Raw genomic sequence first — 26,894 nt, forward strand, 5'->3', positions numbered from 1 at the left:
GAATTATTGCCCAGTGCACCATTATTGGTGGCCGCATGTACACAGGACGACTGTCGCCTGAATTCGCTGTTTTTAGTAATCATTCCATCGCCCCGTGTAAGAGGTACCTTCACTAGGAGACCATTCGGATCAATGAGGCCCATTATCTTCCGGGTGGATTAAAGGTACAAGCCATCTACAAAGACAAAAGCATGCAGTACAACCTCATACAAGAGTGGGTCCGTAACAAGATCTGTGCCAAAACCCACGAGCCGTGTGTATTTTGATGTGGATTTCACCCCCTTGTTTGAATCCGTGAAATTTGCACTGAAAATCCACCATATAATTGACCTGCTGCCGATTTCATACTCGCCCTTTGGGTCAATTTATGGCGCAGAATTTTTCAATTCGATTCCCCTCCCTTCCACACGGCTCGTTCTGTAAAATGCAGCGGATTCTACTCTGGAAAAGGCTACATGTGCACATCCCCAAAAACAGGAGGTCAAGGGGAGCTGACCATTTAACCCCTTTAGTGGAACGCCCAGAAAATCTCCTTCCTCCAAAATTTGGAAATTATTCTCCAAAATTGCTATAATGTATTCTTTCATTACAAATAAAAGTTGCAATGTGATTGTTACATTCCTTCATAAATACTTGTGAGATTAAATTGCATTGGTGACCCTTATTAAAAAAAACAAAACCCTGCCCTGTGAGGCATGACATGGTAATAATAAACCTGCCACTGAAGGGGTTAAAGGGAAGCTTCTGATAGTAAAATACAGGACTACATTAGATATCACTTCTATCAGCTCTTCTTAGAGTAAATATTTGCATTCCCCATAAAAACAACATTTTTTTTTAAAGCTCTGCGGTTCCTCAGTTATTCCTCCTGGAAATGTATGCCAACAGGGTGTTACCCTTGCCAACGGCCCTACACACTTTGAGGAGTGAAACAGAGTGGCACCGATGTGGCTGCAACGTGACCAGAAGCCACATGGCAGGCATTTACGACCAATCTCTGCACAGGTACGGCGCCTGCTGGTGGGCTTTAAACCTACACGAATGTAAATACATGGCTCGTATATAAAAGCTCCTGCGATAAAGCAGGTCAGGTGCTCAGCGGTCAGAGACTGCGAGGAAACGCCATACGCCATTTATACCTGCTCAGTGAGTGCTATGTAGTGGGTAGAGGAAGTACCCTACCCTCTATGGGCCCAGCGATCAGCTGGTCGCTGGCACCTCCCCCGACATGGCAGCGCTGCTGGGCCTCAGCGCACGCAGCTCAGTTCTCCAGTGACTGTCACCATACGGGGCGGGGATGTTCTCCTGTAATGGGGCGCCTACAGACGTCGCAGTGTGTGTCAAAAACTGCAAACTAAAAAAAATTAAAATTATGTATGGCATCATGGGGAAAATATGTTTAATACAACAAGTAGTAAAAAAAAAAAATAGCAAGTGTATTTAAAAAAAAACGAGATAAAAATAAACCACCGCTCACGCCAATCTAAACTGCGGTCACGTACGCCCAAGTAATCCAAGATTATACAGGTTATATCTAAAGAATGACCAAAACTAAAATGGGGAACCCATTCCTACAGTTTATTTTAGTATAAAATACTCATTTAAAAAAAGACCTAAATATTTTTTTACTTTCTTGTACACATTACACAACAAGTAGTAAAGATTTGCTGTTCCAAGACCGCAAAAATTTTTTAAAAAGCCCTTAAAAACACCCTCATCCATAAAATAGCTAAAAAAGCCATTTGTGAAAGGAGATAACTTGTGATGGCGGTACAACCCTGTGCTGACAGTATCAGCCATGTAGGAATATCCAGGAAAATAGAATGATAACACCAGTGTTAGTTTGTTCATACATTTCCAGGAGGATTAATAGGAGGGACCACCAACATTCAGTTGTAAGAGAAGGAATTCTGCATGAGAGAATAGAAATATTTGCTAATATAGTTGATATAATGCTGACGATACATCTTTGTCACATTCTCATTCAGGGCCCTCTGGTGATGGATATGAGGATATCTTGGGTGACTCATAGCACTGGGGTAGATGTGGGGGTGGAGGGTAGATTGGGAGAGCAGGTAGCTAGCTGGGTGACAGGAGGAGGGGGTAGAGATCCAGGGAGGCTAGTCCTGAACTGGCACACGCCAACAAGTTTACAAAGTTGGCAGATGAAGGGAATGCCCTATAGGTATTACTGTAGCATGACTTGCCCTCTGACCACCAGGGGGATGACTGCTCCAGTAAGAACGAGATGGGGAGCGCAGGGCAGGCTAGACAGGTCCTGGTAGTGGGGGACTCCATTATAAGGAGGACAGACAGGGCAATTGCCACAAATTCTGGGATCGTTTAGCGGTGTGTTGTCTTCCTGTCGCTTGAGTTCGACACATTGCAGATCAGGGGTGACAGATTACTGGGAGGGCCCGGTGAGGATCCATCGGTCAGGGTGCACATTGTCACAAATGACAAAGTTACAGGTAGGTGGAAGGTCCTCAACAACGATTTCAGGGAACTAAGATGCAAGGTTCTTTACTGTAAGAGCAGTGAGACTATGAAACCCTCTGCCCGAAGATGTAGTAACATACCGTAGTATAGGAGGTCAAAAAAGACACGTCCAGTTCTGCCTAATAACCCCCAACGAAGAAAAAGCCAATTATCCTAAGAGAAAAAAGTTCCATCCTGACTCCAACCTGGCAATCGCAGGACAAATCTGAAACCTAACTGCGCTACTGCATTACAAAAAGATATGGCATTAGAAGTGATTAACGCGTCGCTCCTGCCGGCTGGCGAGGGGCATTTGGGGGTGAGATTATGGCGACGGGTTCCCTTTAACTGGTTAACTGATTTAAAGCATTTTCCATCATATTTTGTCACTTTCAGCTCATAATGAAATTAATTTCTGCAATTATGTGAAGCGTTAAGGTTCCCTTTTGTATGAAGACGAATCTACGAAGATGTAATTACTCCTTGGAGAGCTCCTCCCGATGCGTCACCCGGGGAGAATCGTCAATTGTTTTATGCTTGGAGTCACCTTTTGTCAGACCTTATCGGCTGTCAAGCAGCACAATTTCTCATCCTGATGCGCAAATTGTAATTCTGACAAATATCAGATTTTCTGTACTTTTACTTTTATGCAGAACCAAAAAAAAAATCTATTTATTCTGTTTATTCAGATACTGAATAATTAAATGACTTCTAAAATCAGACATGAAGAAAAGTATCAACATCTACGCTGAATGGCCACTTTGTTAGAGACCCCCCATCTAGTAGCAAGTTGGACCTGCTTTGGCCTCAGAACTGTTGCAATTCATCGTGACAGATTCAACTAGGCGATGAAATGGTTCTGTAGTTGCTGCCAATCAGGTAGAGGTAGTGACATGCTCTGGCCGGGAAGGGTGCATGCCGCTTCAATTTTTAAGCTCTTTTACCCACTGGGGTCTTGTCTTTCTAAGACACCAATGCCACTCAAACTGGTCATCTGTTATAGCCCATCCGTACTAAGGAACGACGAGTTATGAGTTTGGACGGGTTAGCTGGTGCAATAATATCGCATTTGGGCAGCAATTTGCTACCATCTGTCCGTCAGAATGATTCAAGACATAGGGGCCTTGTGTGGTGCAGAGTGTTAAGCTCTCCCTCACGACCTGAAGGTTGTGAGTTCCCCGCATAGTTCAGGTAGCTGGCTCAAGGTTGACTCAGCCTTCCATCCTTCCGAGGTCGGTAAAAGGAGTACCCAGCTTGCTGGGGGGATGAGGGGGGGGGGGTAAAAAATTACCTGAAAGCGCTGCGGAATAAGTTGACGCTATACAAATGACAAGTCCCTTCCTCCTCTGACCCCTTTGGTCTTAAAGTTGTCCCCCTCCACAAGATCCCCCTTCACTGGATGTTTTTCCTTGATCACACTATTCTCAGTATACTCAACACTGATGCATGAGAAAACCCCACAAGGTTGGCAGTGAAACCCTGGCCTCGACTAGTATAGCACCGGGCTTCCCTGGAAGTTGCTCAGATCATCCGATCTTTCTATTATACCGCGGATTGACACTAAAAGTGATCCACAAAAAACTTGCCCGCTTGATTTTATGCTGGACTCAAGGGGGATGGGCCCAATTTATGGGTCTCTCCTAAAGTGGCCATCTAGTACAATATATATTGTTTCAATCCCCCACCATTTTCAAGACCAAGACTCAGGCTACGCAGAAAGATGGAGTAAAAATCCATGGCTTCATGTAGCCAAAATTTAAATATTATGGTTAAATAGTAACAGAATTGACCAGAATTTTTGTGAACCCTCACAAGGTGCCTGATGATTTTTGTTTTACCATTGGAAGTCAACGGTAGCCTCTTTATTTTATGGCGAGTTGCCAAGTCCCCGGGGTCTAACTTTGCTGTGGACTGCTTTCACATTGTAAAGCTATAACCCGTCCAGACCCTTCTTGTTCCGCCACATCAGACGTATGAAGGTACCATAGGGGTACGTTTGGCTACATAACTGCCCTGTAGGAGAATGTGCCAAAGAGGTGATCGGTAGGACAGAGATATGGGGAAGATGTCAGGCCCATAATGAACGGGTATGAAGACGTCTCATAGGTTGAACCTTACTGGGCTGCTCTCCATGCCGGCTGCTCTCTGCAGGGAGTTCCCTTTCTGGTTGCGGAGTGCTTTTCCCTTTCTGCCACGTTGCCAGGCAGTACGAATTGGCGTTATTCATGCCAGCCATTTCCAGAATCTCACTCAACGTTTGACATAAGACGCCTTTCTGCTCATCTTCTACAAAACATAAGACAGGAGCGAAGAAGAGAAACGGTCATAAATGGTGATCACAAGGTAGCAGTAATAAAGATCCTATCAATAGGTGTGTCTGGCAATAATTAAAGGGGATGAGACCCACAATGCAGTGCAATATAATGCATACAGGACCCTTAAAAAGGGAGAAACATTTTAAAACCCTTTATGAGACCACATGTGCACATGGCTTACCTCCAAGCTGTGTAGAACAGCAATAGGGCACTCATGGACATCTATAAGGGCCTACTGTACCTATGAGCTCATGTGGAGATTTTTTTTACCTATCAGCGCCCCAAGACATATATGTACATACTAGATGCTTAGGGCTTGTATAGCCTACTCTAGACATAGGGGCTGTCAACCAACTGGCATTTGAGGATCCCAAAAGGCCTCCCCACTGATGAGATCGCAAAGTGTCACCCGCTTGTTATCGCTGAGCCTGTGGCCAGTCTTAATAGAATGCCTGCAGAAATACCATAAACTGCAATACTTAAAGGGGTTTTGTCATTAAAAAAAAAATTCTATACTCACCTATTCCTCCCCAGGCAGACTCCTTACAGCAACTTTTCATCGCTGAGCTTCTTCAGTGCTCTGGGTCACCTCACCGCAAGCCGTCGGAATCCTCTTCTTCTTGTTATGAAGCTGGCATTCTTTCCGGCAGGTCAGTGAAGGTTACGTCCCTGTGATGTAGCGTTCACTAGCTGGGAAGGAATGCTGATCCATTGCAGATACAGCAGGCATGCGCAGTCTCTGCAATAGCTCGGTACTCTTCCTGCTGGGCCGTGAACTGTGACGTAGAGTACATTGCCGGGCAGAAGGAGAATGCCTGTGAATGTACATACAGTCACAGGAAGTAGAGGAATCAGCCGGCTGGAGGTGAGGTGACCCCTCTTTCCCCTAGGAGACAGGAGGAAATCAGCGAGGAGAAGATCTGCTAAGTTGACTGCCTGGGGAGAAATAGGGGAGTATAAAATGTGTCCTTTTTTTTGATCTCTCAGGCCACTCTTACACATGCAGTCATATAAACACAGCTCGAAACCGCAACATTTAGGTGCGATTTTGAGCAGCTTATTGTGCTGGGTAATGAGGTGCATCAAAAAAAAAAACAAAAAAAAAACAACGCAAAAGCACTGAAAAATAGAACAGACAGCACTCCAGAATCTCCAGGTCTGTGAGGCGCCATTAAAATCAATAGGAGCGTTGTACCGTGAGAAGCGCCGTGCTCGGGATGCCACACTAATCGCGGTATAAGCGGCCGGCACGAGAGCAGCCTTAAAGTAATGCATGATTTACTGCACACGGTGAAGGTGGTCAGAAATAAAAAAAAAAAAAAAGTACACGCTGTGCAATTTTGGTCACCCCGTCTCCAAGAAAAACAAATAAACAAAAGGCTAAGGCCTCATGTCCACAGGGAAATTTGGGCCCGCGCGGATTCTCCATGCAGAATCCCGCAGCGGGTCCCTCCTTTCCCGCAGACATGAGGCCTGAAAATAACATTTTACTTACCTGTCCTGACGCTGCGGATCTGCCCTCCGTCGCGGCCAGATCTTCTTTCTTCGGCCTGGCGGATATGCTCGGCATGCGCCGTGCATTTTTTTTCTTCGAACTCCTGCTCTCTAGCGCTCCCGCGGCAGAGCAGAAATTCAGCTGCGGCTTCATAGGCTTCAATAGAAGCCTACAGGAGCTGTCCATGAAGGGAAACCCACAGAAAATGGAGCATGGTTCGGGTGTTTTCCCGCACACGCAATCCGTGCCTCAGGGGAAAATAACATCCGCAGGTATTTAATTACCTGCGGGTGTCCAATGCATCCCTATGGGGCGCAGATCAGGCGTGCGGGTAATCCGCTGTGAACATGAGGCCTAAAAAGTGAGCAAGAAGCCTTAGGCTAGGTTCCCACCGGACAAAATCCCGCAGAATGTTCGCAGTGGGACCGCACAGAAATTCTGGGAGATTTCTGCAGCACAAAGGCTGCTTCAAAACACAAGACGTTTGGCGCAGGTCTGAAGCGGCTTGTCCGCCTGTTCTCCGCTGTGGGAATCTCTCCCTATAGAGCCCGCAGTGGGAATGGCGATACAATTGACATGTTGCGGATTGAATTCTGCGCATCATGGCAGTTTGCACGCGGCTTGTCTGCAACGTGTGGACGAGATTTTTGCAAATCTCGTCCACTTTTCTGCTTAGTCCCGGGCTTAAGAAGAATGCCGGCGGAATTTTTGCCCCGTGTGAAGCCTTATGTTCTCTAAAATGGTACAAATATAAACCACAGTTCAATCCACAGAAAACCGAGCCCTCACACAACACCATAAGGAAAAAGTTAGCCAAAAAAAAACACACACACCTTTAAAAACATTGAAAAGCAGTCCAGTTAAAGAGAAAAAAATTGGTATTCTTATAATCGTACCGACCCACAGAATAAAGTTATGGCATTTTGCTGCAGTCTGTATAACTTAAAAGCATCCCCCCCCCCCCCCCCAAGCCACAGATGGGGAAATTGTTTGTTTCCCCATTTCACTAAACATAGAAAGTTTTTTAAATGTTTTAGTACATTATGCAGTACCACTGAAATATACAACCCGTCCCGCAAAAAAACCCCAAGCCCTCAGACAGTTATGTCAATAGATGGATAAAAGAGATATGAGTTTTTGAAAGTTCAGAAGAAAACCAAAATTCTAAAAAGGGCAGAGTCCTTAAAGGGGTTGTCCCGCGGCAGCAAGTGGGTCTATACACTTCTGTATGGCCATAATAATGCACTTTGTAATGTACATTGTGCATTAATTATGAGCCATACAGAAGTTATAAAAAGTTTTATACTTACCTGCTCCGTTGCTGGCGTCCTCGTTCCCATGGTGCCGACTAATTTTCGGCCTCCGATGGCCAAATTAGCCGCGCTTGCGCAGTCCGGGTCTTCTGCTGTCTTCAATGGGGCCGCTCGTGCAGAATGCCGACTCCGTGTAGCTCCGCCCCGTCACGTGCCGATTCCAGCCAATCAGGAGGCTGGAATCGGCAATGGACTGCACAGAAAAGCTGCGGTCCACGGAGGAAGAGGATCCCGGCGGCCATCTTCAGCCGGTAAGTATAGAAGTCACCGGAGCGCGGGGATTAAGGTAAGCGCTGAGCGGTTTTTTTTTTTTTATGTCCCTGCATCGGGGTTGACAGAGCAGCCAGTAATATACAATAAGAATACCCTGCTGGACGTCTTGCCACATCGGAGCTGTACAGGCTTCAATCAGAATGTCTTCAGAGGTCAGACAGTGGATTAGAAAGGGTTAAGGCTGTACAGCTCCGATGTTGGAAGACGTCTGTCGGGGTTCTCTTACTGCATATTGCCAGCCTCTCTGCTGTCGGAGCCTCTCCAACGTGTCACCTCATGCAGTACTGTATTTAGCCAGCATATAGCGCTGTTGTATAATGGCAGAAAAAGAGTAAGCCCCCTAGAAAAACCAAGATTCAAATTGGATTGGAAAGGGTTAACCCCCCAGCAGTTTGGGATGAGCTCCGTTTGTTCTGCAGGGAAAGGGCGGTGCAGTTTTAGAGGAACAAAGCTGGTTCTCCGGGTCTATCAGGGCTACCGACATGCTTTTGGTGTCATCTTAAAGCTAAGACTCTTCATAGCCTTTACAGAAAAAGATCTACAGGCGTCTGAAGTAGATTGTTGTCATTGTTAGTCAGTGAGCAGAGGAGAGAGGGGGGAGGCGAGGGGCTACAGAGAAGATTTATTATTCTTCTATATATCTCCCTGTCCCAAAAGAGGCGTGACTCAAGTTCTGTTCATAGACAGTCCAAAAACACGTTCTCAGCAGCACAAACCTGTATCAACTGAAGGGGTTCATGTTACCGCCTCCCATCAAAGAGCATATTTGGTCTCCGATTGTCACATATGGGTTTTTCCCAAAAAAGGAAAGACATTATGGAGTTGCCCATCTAATTCCTCCTCTACATTTAACACCACAGATGCTACAGCCATTGCTGACTGTCATCTAAAAGGTTTTTACATAACAAAAAAGTAAAAAACATTTTTCCCCCCTTAGACAAGGCTTTAAATATAGAAAAAAAAAAAAAACACATATAATTGGTATCACCACATAACCTGTACAATAAAATATTACATTTATCTAACACAGAAAATACCATAACAAGAAAAAAAAACCAAAAAACTGATCTCGTTTTCCTTAAACAGGAATAAATAATGACTTTAAAAAAATACAAAAAAAAAACGAACACACATCCCTCAAAACGGTACCAATAAAAAGGACAAGTTGTCCCATAAAACAAACATCCCCACACACACACACACACACACACACACACACTATAATGGGCTCCTTCCAACTGGCGAGAAAAATCGCGTAATTTTCTCATAATGTGAGAGTGAGTGAAAACGCACGATTATGGAAGCAATGATTTTCAGCAGTTTCATTCTCATTTGCGATGCTTTCACTCCTGCGACGTTGTGTGAAAAAAAAACAAAAAAAAAAACACAGCATGTCCATTCTTTTTGCGATATTGCCCAATGGGAGAACATCACGATCCCCTGCTGCAGCAGCAGGGGATTCCTTCAGCCCTGCAGGAATGTGAGACAGCTGCGGCAGGGATGAAGGGAACCCCCCTGGGATGTGAGGCAGTTTTCATATGAAAACATATCGCATCCAGGGGTTTCCACATGCTTGCAAAGGAGCCGGCGGTGGCAGCAGCGCCAGGCTCATTGGAAGCAATGGGAGAAGATCGCGATCTCCTGCCGCGGCTGTGACAGCGGCAACGGGGATGAAGGGAACCCCCACAGGGATGCCAGGCTGTTTCCATGTAAAAACATCTCGCATCAAGGGGTTTCCACATGTTTTCAATGGAGGCGGAGGCGGCAGCAGTGCCGGCCCCATTGAAAACAATGGGAGAAGATTACTATCTCCTGCCGTGGGAGAGCTGCGTCAGGGTATTCCTTCAGCCCCGCAGGGATGCCAGGCTGTTTCCATGTGAACGCGCCCCACACCTAGGGGTTTTTTTTTTTTTTAGAAGGATTGCGAGAGCGATATCGGGCCGTGAATCACAGTCCAATATCGTTCTTGCTAGTGTGCAGGAGGCCTGAATTTGGTGCCTTCATAATCATAATGACTCTTAGACTAACGAGAACATAATCTTTGTACTACATTTTGAATGCCATAAAAATAAATACCTGGTGACATAGTGAAAAGATAACGTTATTGAATACATAATGTATACACGGCTGCCAGTCCACGGGCGATTGTTGATTGCGCTATCTGCAGCAATAATCCAGCTGCGGGGAACGCAGTGAACGCTATCCATATTCATGGGATCTAAACTGTGGCATGCCGCAATTCTCAGCGATGAGCCTATCTGTGAGAAAGGCTCACTGCATAGAACTGACAGCTCTCCCCCCCTGCTACCCTGCGGTGGAATATCGCTGGCTATATTCCGCAACGGCCGTGGACAGGGGGCCTAAAATGGATTCCTATAAAATATAGAACTCTTGCAGTATCCTGCAGAATACAAGCAGTCATACAGCTACATTGACTTAACCATAAAGTTATGACTGCTGTAACACAAAAAAAAATAAAAAAGCATACCATTTACTGTCTCTTAAGATAAAAATTAGTTATATCAGTAAAGGGTTAAAATGCAATTGAAGCGAGTTCTGCGTCAAATACCTTTACATGAGACAAACTCAAAAACACAACATTTTTCAGGAAGGTTTTCCCAATTTTAACATGACTATTGGGGGGGTAAAAATAAAAAGGTGATTTAATCAGGTCATTTTCTGATGATACAAACCCTTTCAAAAAGCCTCAACTTTATTCAAATGCTTTGTGAACAAATTTACCTTGACAACTCCTCCAGTTAGACTTCTCCGAAGTAAAAAGCAGATTCTTTAGCAAAAAAGCCTGCGGTGATGAGAAGAATGACAGGTGAGGTGTGAGGGAGTTGGAATACATCGCAAACACTTTAGAGGAGGGCCGGGCAATTAATCCAAATCATTCGATTAATTCACCACTTCAATGCCGCACAATTCAAATTTCCTCTGAATTGTAAAAATGATAGTAGCAGCTTCGCTGTGCGGATCGCTGCTGGCGGGGAGTACTGGACTGCTCTGGGAAGTTAGAACGCCCTAAGGGTGCATTCACACGAGCGTATATCGGCTCGGTTTTCACGCCAAACTGATATACGTTCTCGTGTGCAGGGGGGGGGGGGGGGGAGGATGGGAGAGCCCAGGAGCAGGAACTGAGCTCCCGCCCCCTCTCCACCCCTCTGCACTATTTACAATGGGGAGAGGCGGAACGGGTGGGGCTAATTCACGGCACTTAGCCCCGCCCTGTCCCGCCTCCTCTCATTGCAAATAGTGCAGAGGGGCGGAGAGGGGGTGGAGAGGAGGCAGAGAGGGGGCGGGAGCTCAGTTCCTGCTCCTGGCTCTTCCATCCTCTCCCCCCTGCACGTGAGGACGACGTATATCCGCTCGGCGTGAAAACCGAGCCGATATACGCTCGTGTGAATGCAGCCTTATGTGGATAATGCTGAGACGGCCACTTACCACAGGGGCGAAACCCAACTACAGGAACAGCAGGCTGCTGGTTTAGTGCCCCTCCGGGTCTGACAGGTCCCCTTTAATATTTACTGATCATCAGAACCCATCCCAAACAATTCAGATAATCAGTATATATTAGGATATCGCAGCACAAGCAACTCCATTATGTTAAAAGAAAAAGGGGTTTGGAATTCTTTTAGCGTGTTTAAAAAATTAAAAAAAAATTAAGATGAGAAAAGAAAAAAAAGTTATGGAAAAACAAAAATCAATAAATTGATGAGATTTTTGTTTTGGGTCAAATCAGCCAGGCCTATTATAAAGGAAGCTGTCAGCAACCATCAGCACCATAAAGCAAGTGATGGTGGTTCTAGTCTTGGTGACTTGAGTCAAGGAATCCAAAAAGAGTGAAGAGGAAGACGTGGAGCTACTCTAAAGTAAAAAGATGGTAATGAGGGAAACTAATAAGGAGGTGTCACACAGGGGACGCCAGAAAGGCACAACAGGGTGTGGGAATGTAGTGAAGGAAAAGATACAGGGCCCAACTCTTAATCCACAAGGGAGGTCGAGGCTAAAACCTGGGACTGCGTGGGAACACCGAGAACACGTCAGTCACAAACAGCAGCAGCCGCCATGGACGGATTGGCAGATGCCAGCACATTACATGTTTCACGGACACAGCCCCTTCCTCGGGTTTGCTGGGTAGAACACATCTGCAGGTTCCTCCGCCCCGATCCCTCTGCTGGTCACACATGATTTGGAAGAAACCTGGGAAGGTAATCGGTGTAACGAGCTAGTGTTTATAATGAAGAGTCAGGTTTTAGCCTCGGCCTCCATTGTGGATTATTAGGATTTTGCCCTTTGGACCCAGTATCATCATCTTCACTAGGGAGTCCAAGGAGCGTCTTTTGATACTCATTCGGTCCCCTGTTCCTGCGGTGTTCCTTAGCCAAGCCAGTACACACCAGCAGCTTGACTCTTTCCGTACGCATCTCCCGTTCAACTCTATGAGAAGGGCGTGCAGAAAGAAAGTGTCAAGCGGCTGTCAAGCAATGACTTTGCCAGGAGACACTGCGGAAATAGGGGGCCAAAAGAGCATAAACTTCAATAACTTAAAGGGGTTGTCCCGCGCCGAAACGGGTTTTGTTTTTGTTTTTTTGCATGGGCCCCCCGTTCAGCGCAGGACAAACCCAAGGGATGTGGTGAAATTTAAAAAAAAAAAAAATTTACTTACCCGAATCCCCTCTCTGCAACTTCTTCCTTCTTTTCCTCAGATGGCCACCAAGATGGCCACCGGGATCTTCACCCACGATGCACCGCAGGTCTTCTCCCATGGTGCACCGTGGGCTCTGTGCGGTCCATTGCCGATTCCAGCCTCCTGATTGGCTGGAATCGGCACACGTGATGGGGCAGAGCTACGCGATGACGCGTAGAAGGGGGCGAAGCCAGAACGCCGCTCGTGCCCGGACCGACCAGAAGGGAGAGGACCCTTCTGCGCAAGTGCGTCTAATCGGGCGATTAGACGCTGAAATTAGACGGCACCATGGAGACGAGGACGCCAGCAACGGAGCAGGTAAGTGAATAACTTCTGTATGGCTCATATTTAATGCACGATGTATATTACAAAGTGCATTAATATGGCCATACAGAAGTGCTTAACCCCACTTGCTGCCGCGAGACAACCCCTTTAAGTTTATGGTGCTTATAGTGACTGGCAGGTTTCCTTTAGGCCTCTTTCACACAGATGACAGTGATATAGCCGCAAAAAACAAATTGCAGCTATATCGCGGGTGTGTTCCCACGATTTCTGTGCGATACCGCTGTGCTTTCTTGCAGCAAAATCACGAGTTGCGCAACTTTGTAGCGCTCTTTGGCTGCGATTTTTAGTGGAGCTTGAAATATAAGCCCTAACTGGAAAATAAACTCTGGCTGCATTTAAAAATAAAAAAAATACATTACCTATCAGGTGCTGTCCCCGCTCTGCTGAACTTATGCTCCTGGAGCTCCAACACACTTGTCTTGCATTGAATGGCCGTGATTGGTTCTTGAGCGCCGCGTCTGAGCCGCCAATCAGAGCCAGCACTTCCTGGAGGTGGGATTTATGATCCTCCTGACCAGGAAGTGACAGCTGAAGACTGCAGGACAGGTGTGCCGGAGTGGACAGTGCCTGTTAGGTGAAGTATTGTTTTTTAAATGCAGCTAGGGCTTATTTTAGGGACACACAGTAGGATTTCCTACTGTAAAAGTTGCACCGCACGAAAACCGCGATTTTGTGCGATGTGATGCAACACAAAGGAAGTCTCCATAGGGAAACATGTTTTACAAAACATCGCAAATCGCTGCAATATTTAGCATACTGCAATTTTTTGCTCTATCTTAATGTAGCAGCCTACCAAACATCGCTAATGTGAGGGAACTAGAGATGAGCGAGCATACTCGGAAAAGCACTACTCGCTCGAGTAATTTGCTTTATCCGAGTATCGCTGTGCTCGTCCCTGAAGATTCGGGTGCCGGCACGGAGCGGGGAGCTGCAGGGGAGAGCGGGGAGGAACGGAGGGGAGATCTTTCTCTCCCTCTCTCCCGCCCGCTCTCCCCTGCTCCCCGCTGCGACTCACCTGTCAGCCGCAGCGGCACCCGAATCTTTAGACCCGAGCACAGCGATACTCGGATAAAGCAAATTACTCGAGCGAGTAGTGCTTTTCCGAGTACGCTCGCTCATCTCTAGAGGGAACCCATTGGAAACCATGGGCTTCACATACGTACGATTTGTAGCAATGTCGCACGGCGAGAAAAATAGCACAATTTTGTTGCTCGTGTGAAAGCGGCCTTAAGGCAATAAAGTGTGGCTTCTAAATACTGTCTTAAGACACCTTAGACATAAAGATGACAACTGGTAACAATTGATAGAAACCTTTTAAGGGTAACATAGACCTATCAAAACATCTAACAGGAGTTTTCCAGCTGTAAACCGCTGATGGCCTATCCTTGAGGGGGGGGGGTCATCAATAGCAGACAGTCCTGGACAGCTTACCAACATTGCACTGGTCTGGCTTGGTACTACAGGCATTGAATTCGGTGGGAGGTGTGCCTGCAGTACCAAACCAGACCAGCGCAATGTTGATAGCACTATCTGCGCTGCCATCTGGCCTAGTGATCAGCTAATTGGTGAGGATCCTGAGCGACAAACTCCTGCCGATCAACTATTGATGGCCCATCTGTAAGGCCCCGGAGCTTTGGGCCACCTATATGACATCAGTCGTGTCACTTTTTTCATACTGTAGATCATTTCAATACATTTTTTTGAAAGCCGTTATTGCAATAATGTGACCGTTAGGGAAGGGTGTTTAATTTAAACAACGGCAATATAAAGATATTTGCTGTAGATACCTGTACCGGTGCAATGACTGCACATGGGCCGCCCTCAAACTGCTCCAACGCCGTCGGCTCGGAATCACTGAAGACGAATCCTAAGTAAAAAAGACAAATCGGTCTGCAAATTCAACAATAATGAAACAAAAATTGGCCAGAGGAGCAAGAGAGGTACTGTAGTCTCATGGAGGGAGTCAGCTGACAGGGTAGCACTCCGCTCTTTGTGGGTGAGGATCGACCACCAGTGACAAACGCATTGGTGCCGATCATGTGATCATCTCAGTTGACCAGAGGAGAGGACATATGGCCAATCCCAACCACAAATGGCGAAGCGTTACACTCAATGTCACCGCATTACCTTCATGAGACTAAATAGCCAGTAAGCCAAGTAATACTCAATGCCAAGCGGCAGCTGGAAAAGCAAATGATACTTTAGGGCTTGCAAAAAGAAAGCTAAAAAACCATGTGATGTCCGTATACAGCACTGCGCAGACGTTTTAGCAAGGTGTGAAAAATAGTGTGTAAAGCAAAAATGCTTCCAAAAATAAAACTATATGAACAAAAGAGAAATCTAAATTCCATCACTATTCAGCGTGACCACCCTTTCTCTTCAAAACAGCATCAGTTCTTCTAGAAACACTTAAGGCCCTTTTACACGCAACGAGTGTCTGCCAAAACGATGCCCAACACTCGTCCCTGTGTATACTCGCTCCCGTGCTGTTACACAGGAGCGAGTATCACCGACAGAGCAGCCAGCAGGGGGACCAAGGCGGCCGGAGGAGAGTTCTCTCCCCACTCTCCCCCGCCCCTCTCCATTTACTGTAAGCAGGTGTTCAGTACTGAACGGCTGCTGTCTACACTGAATGAGATTTCTAGAGTTCTCTAGGGAGCGTGACCAGACAGATTTGATGATGCGAAGGCGAACCTCTGCTCCGCCGCCAGTGGCACGCGGCGAGACGGAGGAGAAGGGGGTGCACATCGTAAACTATGCCTACACAAATGGGCAGACCTCGCCGCACGTATGTGATTAATAAGTGCGGCAGAGCGGAGGGGAATGGGTGCACATCATAGGCTAGGCCTACACAAGCGACCAGACACGTGAGCGCTGACGTTCTTGTCGCACGTATGCGATTATTAAGCTAGCAGGGATACCCCGCGTTGCCCGGAATTAAAATTTGAGCGAAAGACAAATTAACATGGATTGAGATTGTAAAGAAAATCTGTGTTGCCCATAGCAACCAATCAAAGTGCAGCTTTCCTTTTACATTGCAGTTACATTCCTTTCACCATTTTAACTTTTTATATTTTAATATACAGCAAAACACGGATTAGATAAAGAAAAAAAAAAGCCCCCCAGACAAAGTCGCAGATAACAAGCTCGTTATTTTCATATGTAGTCATTAACTGAAACACAAACAGCTGTATTGGAAGTTTAAAAGTGGGTGCGAAACAGGCAAACTCTGTTACAACGGTGAGGTTGTGGAAGACAGTCTAACGTCACAGGTCATACATCAAGGCAAGACTGAGCACAGCAACAAGACACAAGTCAGTTATACTGTGGAAGCAGTGGTTGGCCAAGGAAACTTAGTGCAGCAGATGAAAGACACCATCATGCTTCTTCCCCAAGAAGTCAGAAGATGTCCAGCAGTGCTGTCAGCTCAGACCTTCTTCAGGAAGAAGAAAACATTGTGGACTTGATTGGCTCAGCTCTCACACATATTTCAATTAGTTTTATACCGGGGTCTTCTTTTATTACCGGTTCCCTGAAAATAAGCCATACCCTGAAAATAAGACATAGCATGATTTTCCAGAATTTTTGAGCATGCAAAATGATTTTTCAGGCTTTTTGAGGATGCTTGAAATATAAGCCCTACTCCAAAATTAAGCCCTGCTAACAGTTAAAGGGGTTGTCCCGCGCCGAAACGGGTTTTTTTTTTTTTAAACCCCCCCCCCCCGTTCGGCACGAGACAACCCCGCTGCAGGGGTTAAAAAAACAACCCGCACAGCGCTTACCTGAATCCCGGCGGTCCGGCGTCTTCATACTCACCTGCTGAAGATGGCCGCCGGGATCCTCTGTCTCCATGGACCGCAGGGCTTCTGTGCGGTCCATTGCCGATTCCAGCCTCCTGATTGGCTGGAATCGGCACGTGACGGGGCGGAGCTACACGGAGCCCCATTCAGAAAAGAAGAAGACCCGGACTGCGCAAGCGCGGCTAATTTGGCCATCGGAGGGCGAAAATTAGTCGGCACCATGGAGACGAGGACGCCAGCAACGGAGCAGGTAAGTATAAAACTTTTTATAACTTCTGTATGGCTCATAATTAATGCACAATGTACATTACAAAGTGCATTATTATGGCCATGCAGAAGTGTATAGACCCACTTGCTGCCGCGGGACAACCCCTTTAATTAAAAAAGTCAATTTAAATAGTGTCCAGGCAGCTATACATGTAAAAAAGTTAAACCTTTTTGAACAAAAATTAATATAAGACACTGTCTTATTTTTGGGGAAACACGGTAGTATATTTAAAAACAGTCAATGTAACGCGCTTTCGGGTTCCTCTGAATGGGAGCGCAGACAGGCGTGCTCTCTGACACACTCCGCGCTCCTCACATTTCTGAAGAAGGGGTGTGTCCCCAAAATGTGTTATATTGACTGTTTTTAAATGTATTAATAAAGGAAGAAGCGGGTATAATACTCACTGAAATGTTTGTGAGCTGCACACATTTTCTCTTCCTCCTCCCAGTCTACATGCTAAGATCCAGGTATATGGTTGGAGTTAGTGGACAGATAGCACCTCACTCCATTTCTTATAAGGAATATTAACCCTATGAGCTAAAGGAGCTCCACCCCTACCCCTTCTTGTCTTGGATCAGCTCAGAACTGACAGAGACCCGTGGGACCCAGGTACACCCATCTACTGTTTGGAGAAGTCTGGCCAGAAGTGGCCTTCATGGAAGAATTCACGTAGAAACAAGGGCAAGCAACTCAGCTTTGTACGAAAACATAGAAACTGGGGTGCCTTCTTATAACACAAGGGTGGAAAAACTGCTACAATACATGACCGCGAGTGCCTTATCTCCCACCTCACAGTAAGCCCCCCTTTACCTTGCGTCCACCGGCTGAAGATTGAATCCACCAGACCTTTGCCATTTTTCTCCCCCCACACCAGGTTGACCAGCTCCTTATTACCGTCCGCCATCATCGACTCTTCAACTTCTCTTCCTTCTTGGAGTAAAGACGCTGCAAAGGTCTCTCGCTTTTCAACATGAAAACCCTGGACGTTGCTCCGAGTAACAGCGGAAATTCAACACCAGATCCTGCGGACGCACCAAAGAGCGCACATTTATATATCCGCCATAACGTTTACCAGCACGCGGGATCAAGGGTGGGCAACCTGCCACAGTGGGGGCATATGGGTCACATCTGTGCCAAGACTAACAGTCCCGATCCACAGGGTAGAGGGTAAGTGTCTGATCAGTGGCGGTCCGACCGTTGGGACCACTAGTGATTACAAGAACGGCGGTCCCATGTCTCCTCCTGTATGAATGGAGTGCCCGTCGAGAATGGCGCTCCATTCATACAGCGCTGCTACTCCATTCATCTCTATGGGACGGCCAGAACTGGCCAAGTGTGAATGGGTCAATGGAAATCGATGTGCTTTCATGGACTCCACTCACTGCGTATCACGTGGGTGTGCAATACGTGGTGCGATCACAGCCGTGTGAATGAGCCCTAAAGTAGTCACTTTTCACGCGACGCTCATTTTATGCAGGCATAAAAACCATCGTTGGCTCATTCGCCAATCGTTCGCTTAACTAGCGCTCATTTGGTCACGGCGAATGTGAACGACTTCACGTTTGAGCAAGCCGACGCTGTATCCGCCCGTATAACCAGGCTGCACGAACGAACTCGGACAACGTTCACGCGTTCAAATGAGATATTGGCCGGTCTAAAGTCGAAACAGATATCGCACCTGCGGTTTTATATGCGGGTTGATGCAATATGTGAAAAAAACCGCATCATGTGTGTCAATAGATTAAAAAAATATACATAAAAACCGTATCGCGCCTGCAGGAAAATTACATAAAAATCCGAGCGCGATTGTAACTTTTTTCCTCCCAGAGGGAAGAACGGGCGGTTCTTAAACAAAATCACTCGGCGTATTTTGCAGCCTCGCTGCGACGGAGAAAAAAAAAATCTCCCGCGTGGATCAGGTGTTTAAAATAAGGTCTTTTCACGTACGATATCTGCGCACGGAACCGACCCGTAGGACTCAGAGAGGACGAGGCTGCTGTGCGCTCTATAGGGGCTCCTCGAGGCAAACGTGTCTCAACATAAGGGCGGGCTCACAGGAGCGCAATTTCAATATTTTCATTGACCCATTCACATTAACGGTTTAAATTGCGTATAATACATGTGTAATAAAGAACGCAGCATGTTCTATTTAACTGCATATTACGCGCTATAGAGCCCTATTGTTCTCTATGGGAGCGTAATAAATACGAAATTACTTTGCCTATGTGCGGGTTTATGCGCAAAATCGCTAAGCATCAGACTGGGAGATTTAAAAAAAAACAAACCAAACAGCGTGTGAGATATGCTGTTATGCGCAGCGCAATATCGCTGTCATATATGGCGATCTACCTGCTCACCCAGCGGTAAAACGCAGCATTATACGCGTACGCTCGTCAGGTAGATTTTAAAAACAGAACTGTACAAAATTGAAGTGAAGGGGATTAAAACGGATCGCTCGCTGTCATTTGCCGCTCTCCCATTGGCTGCGACATTTAAAAAAAAAAGGTGGGGAAAAAAAAAGGATCCGTTCCTTGAACCGGAACCTAAACCTTTTTTTCACGCTGTAACAAAAGTGCGGAGACGGAAAGTTGAGGAACGGAGTGAAAATAAAGGTCTTCAGTTTCGATGCGCTTCTGCAGGCAGGAAGGGAAACCCTCTTTTTCTGTATTTGCTGCGCCCACAACAGAACCGCCGGGACGACCGCGAAAAGCTCCGCCGTGAAACGGCCCTAAACTCTAAGAATATGACCTATTTCTACGTCGTCCTCTGGTCGTCTCCTGTAAGGTATATCGATGCGCTGCTGCAGGGGGGATCGGGGGCGTTCAACCGCAAAGTGAACCCTACACTGCAGCTTCTAAGGGGCAAACAAGAGGGCTTCATATAGTAGAGGAATCACAAGCGCGGAGCGGAGACATCCGCCATCTGGGTACCAGCTGCCAGCACACAACTGCGCAGCCTCCGAGGACCGGCGGGATGGCGCTGCCAGAACCTCGCATCTTACTAGTATGCGGAAGGCGGTCACGAGATGGCTCCAAAGAGATGGAATTGCCAGGACTCACGGGACACCCACGCCGGAGGACCCACCCACTAAGGAACCACAGCACCCCACGCCGGAGGACTCCTCCCACCAAGGGACCGCAGCATCCACGCCAGAAGACCCACCGCCCCCACTAAGGAACCACAGCACCCCACGCCGGAGGACTCCTCCCACCAAGGGACCGCAACACCCCACGCCGGAGGATCCACCGCCCCCACTAAGGAATCACAGCACCCCACGCCGGAGGACTCCCCCCACCAAGGGACCGCAGCATCCAAACCAGGTGCCCCCCACCACCAAGGGACCGCAACACCCCACGCCAGGGGGCCCCACCACCACCACCAAGGGACTGCAGCACCCCACGCCAGAAGACCCACCGCCCCCACTAAGGAATCACAGCACCCCACGCCGGAGGACTCCCCCCACCAAGGGACCGCAACACCCCACGCCAGGTGCCCACCACCACCAAGGGACCGCAGCACCCCACGCCAGGGGGCCCCGCCACCACCAAGGGACCGCAGCACCCCATGACAGCAGACCCCCACCACCAAGGGACCGCAGCACCCCACGCCAGGGGGCCCCGCCACCACAAAGGGACCGCAGCACCCCATGACGGCGGACCCCTACCACCAAGGGACCGCAACACCCCACGCCAGGGGGCCCCGCCAGCACCAAGGGACCGCAGCACCCCACGCCAGGGGCCCCCGCCACCACCAAGGGACCCCAACACCCCACGCCAGGGGGCCCCGCCACCACCAAGGGACCCCAACACCCCACGCCAGGGGGCCCCGCCACCACCAAGGGACCCCAACACCCCACGCCAGGGGGCCCCGCCACCACCAAGGGACCCCAACACCCCACGCCAGGGGGCCCCGCCACCACCAAGGGACCCCAACACCCCACGCCAGGGGGCCCCGCCACCACCAAGGGACCCCAACACCCCACGCCAGGGGGCCCCGCCACCACCAAGGGACCCCAACACCCCACGCCAGGGGGCCCCACCACCACCAAGGGACCCCAACACCCCACGCCAGGGGGCCCCGCCACCACCAAGGGACCCCAACACCCCACGCCAGGGGGCCCCGCCACCACCAAGGGACCCCAACACCCCACGCCAGGGGGCCCCGCCACCACCAAGGGACCACAACACCCCACGCCAGGGGTCCCCACCACCACCAAGGGACCGCAACACCCCACGCCAGGGGTCCCCACCACCACCACCACCACCAAGGGACCCCAACACCCCACGCCAGGGGGCCCCGCCACCACCAAGGGACCGCAGCACCCCATGACGGCGGACCCCCGCCACCAAGGGACCGCAGCACCCCATGACGGCGGACCCCCACCACCAAGGGACCGCAGCACCCCATGACGGCGGACCCCCGCCACCAAGGGACCGCAGCACCCCATGACGGCGGACCCCCGCCACCAAGGGACCGCAGCACCCCATGACGGCGGACCCCCACCACCAAGGGACAGCAGCACCCCATGACGGCGGACCCCCACCACCAAGGGACAGCAGCACCCCATGACGGCGGACCCCCACCACCAAGGGACCGCAGCACCCCATGACGGCGGACCCCCACCACCAAGGGACCGCAGCACCCCATGACGGCGGACCCCCACCACCAAGGGACCGCAGCACCCCATGACGGCGGACCCCCACCACCAAGGGACAGCAGCACCCCATGACGGCGGACCCCCACCACCAAGGGACTGCAGCACCCCACGACGGCGGACCCCCACCACCAAGGGACTGCAGCACCCCACGACGGCGGACCCCCACCACCAAGGGACTGCAGCACCCCACGACGGCGGACCCCCACCACCAAGGGACTGCAGCACCCCACGACGGCGGACCCCCACCACCAAGGGACTGCAGCACCCCACGACGGCGGACCCCCACCACCAAGGGACTACAGCACCGCATGCCGGCGACCCCCCCTGGGATCACACCATGGACGGGCATCTTGATAAATCTGGTATCTCAGGCTGGCACCCAGCTTGCACGACCATCCAGTCACCTGTAACATGTGGGCAGGGGCAGATGCCAGGGCTCCTACGGCTGGCACACGGACATGCATGGAGACGTGTGCTGGCAGGGACTGGCATACTAAATGCCCCCGGTGCCCCCCACCTACCCGCTCCGGCTCTCCTCCCGCAGTCATCACATCTCGGCTCCACTGACTCACGTACAGACATCCGGAAGCGGAAGTCCCTGGAGCAGGGGAGGGGCTATCTCCATGGTTACACGCCAGCCTGTCAGACCGTTGTTTGTAAACAGAGCGCAGTGTGACCCGAACACCCGGAAATCACCACCGGACACTCGTGCTACATGTACACAGAGCCGGGCAGGACATGACTAGTGTCCACAGCAATGCCAGGCATAATGACCCCACACCAGTGCCAGCCATAATGATGCCATAACAGTGCCAACTATAATGACCCCATAACAGTACCAGCCATAATGATGCCATAAGCTGCCATAGCAATGCCAGCCAATGCCCCCTAACAATGCCAACTATAATGATGCCATAACAAGGCCAGCCAGTGCCTTATAACAATGTCAACTATAATGACCCCATAAAAGTGCCAACCATAATGATGCCATAACAGTGCCAGCCTATGCTCCATAACAATGCCAACTATAATGATTCCATAACAAGGCCAGCCAATGCCCCATAACAGTGCTAACCATAATGACCCCATAACAATGCCAGCCAGTTGTACATTGCAATGCCATTTATAATTAATCGCATAAGATCGCCGACTATAATAGTCTTATAACAATGCCAGCCAACACTTTATAACAGTGCCAACCATAAAGACCCCATAACAGTGCCAGACTGTACTCCACAACAGTGCCAACCATGATGATCCCATGACAGTGCCAGACTGTATTCCATAACAGTGCCAGCCATGCTGATCCCATGACAGTGCCAGACTGTACTCCACAACAGTGCCAACCATGATGATCCCATGACAGTGCCAGACTGTATTCCATAACAGTGCCAGCCATGCTGATCCCATGACAGTGTCTACCATATTGATCACATAAGAGTGCCAACCATAATGTTCTCATAACAATGCCAGCCTTTTCTCCATAACAGTGCCAACCATAATGACCCCCTAATAGTGTCAGACTGTACTCCACAACAGTGCCAGCCATGATGATCCCATGACAGTGCCAGACTGTACTCCATAACAGTGCCAACCATGCTAATTCCTAAATCAAATAGCCAAGACAGCAGGTTCTGGTGCAAAGTTCATCCATCCATCAGGATGCTTCTTTAATCCTCAAACATCATACAGGGTATGTGACGTTTCGACCCTTTACATGGGTCTTTTGAGACTGTTTATGGAGACTGTACTCCATTACAGTACCAACCATGATGATCCCATAACAGTGCCAACCATAGTGAGCTCATTACAGTGCCAGAATGTACTCCATGACGGTGCCAACCATAATGACCCCATAACAGTGCGAACCATAATGATGCTATAACAATATCTGCCTTTGCTCCATAACAGTGCCAACCATGATGATCCCATGACAACACCAACAATAATGACCCCATAAAAATGCCACCCACTCCTCCATAACAGAGCCATCCAACATGATCCCATAACAATGCCAGCCTCTGGTCCATACCAGTGCCAATCATAATGACCCCATAAGAATTCCTTGGAATGCCTCACTCATTGTTTTCAATGGGACCTTTGGGCCGGCTGCACACAACCGGGTTGGATTCCGCATGTGGGATCAGGCAGTGGAATCCGACGGAGGCCCGTCCGGTGCCCCCACGTACTTGTCCGGATGATCTTTCTTCTGTACTGCGGATGTGCCGGACATGCGCAGGACAGAAGTGACTGCACTGTCGCAAATGATTATGAAAGAGCCGCGGGACGGACAGCTTCTATTGACGTCAATGGAAGCCATCGGCACGGAATCCGGCTCAAAATAGAGTATGCGGCGAATTTCCCCCCATGAGCAGACAATTGCAATTGATTTCCGCTCGTGGGCATGAAAACCCGTTTTTACATTGCATGCTATGGCAGGTATTTGATGCGGAATCCAAAGGCGGACGCCCGTTCCGGACTCTGCGATGCAAATCCGTCCGCGTGCATTGGGCCTTACAGACATCACGCGGTTCTCGAATGCGTGCAATGTGATACTTCCTTTTGAAATCAATGGGAAACGCTTGCAATCCTCTGACAAACGTGAAACACGCGCCAGAGGCTCGCAATGTCGCAGAAGTGATGCATGGCATTTTTGAATGAAAAATGCCTCTCAATCGCGTGAAAAAAGCACGTTGGCAAGTGTGAGATCGGGCCGCCCATGTGAATGTGGCCTTATGGAAGGTCTCCGACTAAGGCTGCCTTCACACCTTCATCAGGGCTCGTTCAGGGTTTCCGTCTCTCTGCTCTATTTCATTGGGGTTTAAAAAAAAAAAAAAAAAAATGTTTAGGCTGGGTTCAAACACACCGGCGGAAATCTCACGGTTTGAGATTTGAGGCACTTAGCCGCGGGTTTTGAAGCGGTCTGGCCGCTCGCTCTTCCGCTGCGGCCGGCGCTCCCATAGAGGAGAGCTTCTGAGAAATCTCGTCCACATAGCTGGCTAATCCTGGGATTAGTGGCCACAGGTGGATTTGCCGCGGCGAAATTCCAGACGGAATTTTTGCGGCAAATCCGCCCTGTGTGAACCCAGCCTTACAGTCATTCCGTCCGGTTTCCGTTTTTTTTAATGGGAAAATGGCACTGTCTGTAGCGTTGTTTTCAGTAAAATACGGAAACCTGACAGAATGGAAGCGAACAGAAAGCTTTCCGTTTGCTATCCTTTTTTTTGGAACTTCATTGAAATCTATGGGGAAAAAAACGATCAGTTTCTTCTGTTTTACTTCAGTTTCTCTCCTCCTAAGGCCGCCTGCACACGGGTGGAAATCCCACGGCGGGATTTCCGCCGCTCAAAGCCTGCATAGGAGTGCATTACAATACGCACTCCTATGCAGACGGCCGCGGTTTGGCCGCGCGAAATCTCACGCGGCAAACAAACCACGGCATGTCCTATTTCTGTGCGGGGCTCGCAGAGCCTCGCACAGAAACGTCACTCACGCGGCTGTCGGCTCTGGTCTGCGCATGCGCCGGCTGCCCGGCAGCCGGCACATGAAAGAGCCGGGGCCTCCGGGCGCGGGTGAGTACGCGCTCGTCTCTGCAGGCGCTCGGGTCGGGTCTCGCGGCGAGAATTCTCGCCACCGGATCCGACCCGCTCGTCTGCAGGCGGCCTAAAACGGAGGAGAGATGGAAACCCCAAACTGACGGGCTCTGTCCACAGGCGCATTTTCATTGCGCTCCCCGCAGCGATAATCTGGCCGCGGGAATGCAGTGAATGCTTTCCATACCGTTGCTATGGAACGTGCAGCCCCCCCCCTGTCCACGTACTGCGAATTGCCGTGATTCTCCGTGGTGAGCTTATCTGTCAGATGGGCTCACCGCAGAGTTCCGTCAACTGGCTCCTGTTCTCCGGCGGCGGCTACTGCGGCAGGGATCCGCAGCGGGATATCGCAACGCCCGTGGACAAGCAGCCTAACGCTGATGTGAACGCAGCCTGATCCCCCCAGCACTGATCAGAAACTGCATTTAGAAACAATCTGACCAAAACACAAGAGGTAACAATGTAGCAAGAAGCTCTTGGTTTTGGTTTTGCCTGTGGAGGAAGTTTGTCCCATCTCTGACCCCGTTGCAGCTGACAGACACGCTGATCTGCACATGGTGCTGCAGGAAGAGCTGAGATCAGAGCTGCTGTGTGTTACTGGAACTTCTACCCTCAGCACTATGGGAGGACAGGCTAAGAAGAAGACCGGCAAGCCCAAGAGGAAGCCCAGAGGAAGGACTGCAGGTGAGGAGGGACACTACAACTCTCAGCAGGGCATTCTGGGGGTTGTAGTTTCCTAACTGGAGAGCCACAGCTTCCAGATCTCTGATGTGCAGCACGTAAATATACAAGTGGAGCAGAACGGAGTTTGTCAGAACTGTTGCAAGACACACTCAGCTCTGCTACCTCCCCATGTACCTTGCAGCAGTAGCTAGTGAGCACTGTAAAGCTATAGATGTCCGCGGTCTGACTTTTACCATACATCTGATATTCCGCACCTTGCTGTGATGCCTTAGTTGCAGTTTCGGTTATTTCAATGGTAAGATGTGCAACTTCCAGCAGAGAGTTGTAAAAGTTGCATCAACTTTGACAAACTCTGAATGGACGATTTATTAGAGACACCGGCCCTTTCACGATTGTAGGTGGAAATAAGACCCGCAACCCCAGAGTGCGGCATAAAATCAAGTGACATGTTTTCCATGCATCAGTTTCAGTTTAACCCTAAATTAGATGCAAAAATTGAACGATTTGAGCAACTTATTAAAAGGTCATCGCTAGACTAGCCGGTGCCAGGACTTTGCTGTCAACCTTGTGGGGTTTTGTCAGTGTGGAGAGTATACCCAGAATGATGGAGGAAAAACATCCAGTGAAGGTGGATCCTGTGGACCTAAATAACCTGTCAACGAAAGGCGTCAGAGGAGGGTGTCAAGAATCTGATGAACAGTGGCGCTTAGTCAAGCAAATACAACCCTGGCGCTTTAACTAACGTATCCAATAGTGCAACAGCTTCCATTGACTTCACAGCAGCGGCAGGAGATCTCAATCTTCTCCCTATGTTTTCAGTGGGGCTGCCGCCGCCGGCCCCATTGAGGACAAGGCTAAACCCCTGGATGTGACAGCATCCAGGGGGTTCACATCCAAGGAATCCCCTGCTACAGCTGCAACAGGGGATCGCGATCTTCTCCCATTGCTTTCAATGGGGCCAGCTGGTACGGTTTGGGTAC

General features: G+C 49.2%; 2 protein-coding genes across 3 annotated transcripts in view; one reads left to right on the top strand and one right to left on the bottom strand.

Annotated features, from left to right (window-relative positions):
• MINDY3 (MINDY lysine 48 deubiquitinase 3) overlaps positions 1-22,239 on the bottom strand; it is a 115,687-nt gene extending 93,448 nt beyond the window's left edge. Inside the window, exons 1-5 of one of the 2 annotated variants that reach the window (XM_066584942.1) lie at positions 22,159-22,239; positions 17,791-18,002; positions 14,700-14,779; positions 10,617-10,677; positions 4,597-4,764 (exon numbers count right to left, since the gene is read on the bottom strand). In XM_066584942.1, coding sequence (XP_066441039.1) covers positions 4,597-4,764; positions 10,617-10,677; positions 14,700-14,779; positions 17,791-17,887 — 406 coding nt within the window. In that variant the 5' untranslated portion in view covers positions 17,888-18,002; positions 22,159-22,239. The other variant, XM_066584943.1, reaches the window with a different exon arrangement.
• A 3,526-nt stretch (positions 22,240-25,765) lies between these two features.
• Positions 25,766-26,894, top strand: part of LOC136587190 (uncharacterized) — a 390,750-nt gene continuing 389,621 nt past the window's right edge. The window contains exon 1 of the mRNA XM_066585727.1: positions 25,766-25,914. Within this exon, the coding sequence (XP_066441824.1) occupies positions 25,785-25,914 (130 nt within the window). The 5' untranslated portion in view covers positions 25,766-25,784. The remainder of the gene's footprint in view (positions 25,915-26,894) is intronic.

The sequence above is a fragment of the Eleutherodactylus coqui genome, chromosome 12 (assembly GCF_035609145.1).
Source record: "Eleutherodactylus coqui strain aEleCoq1 chromosome 12, aEleCoq1.hap1, whole genome shotgun sequence".
NCBI lineage: Eukaryota > Metazoa > Chordata > Amphibia > Anura > Eleutherodactylidae > Eleutherodactylus > Eleutherodactylus coqui.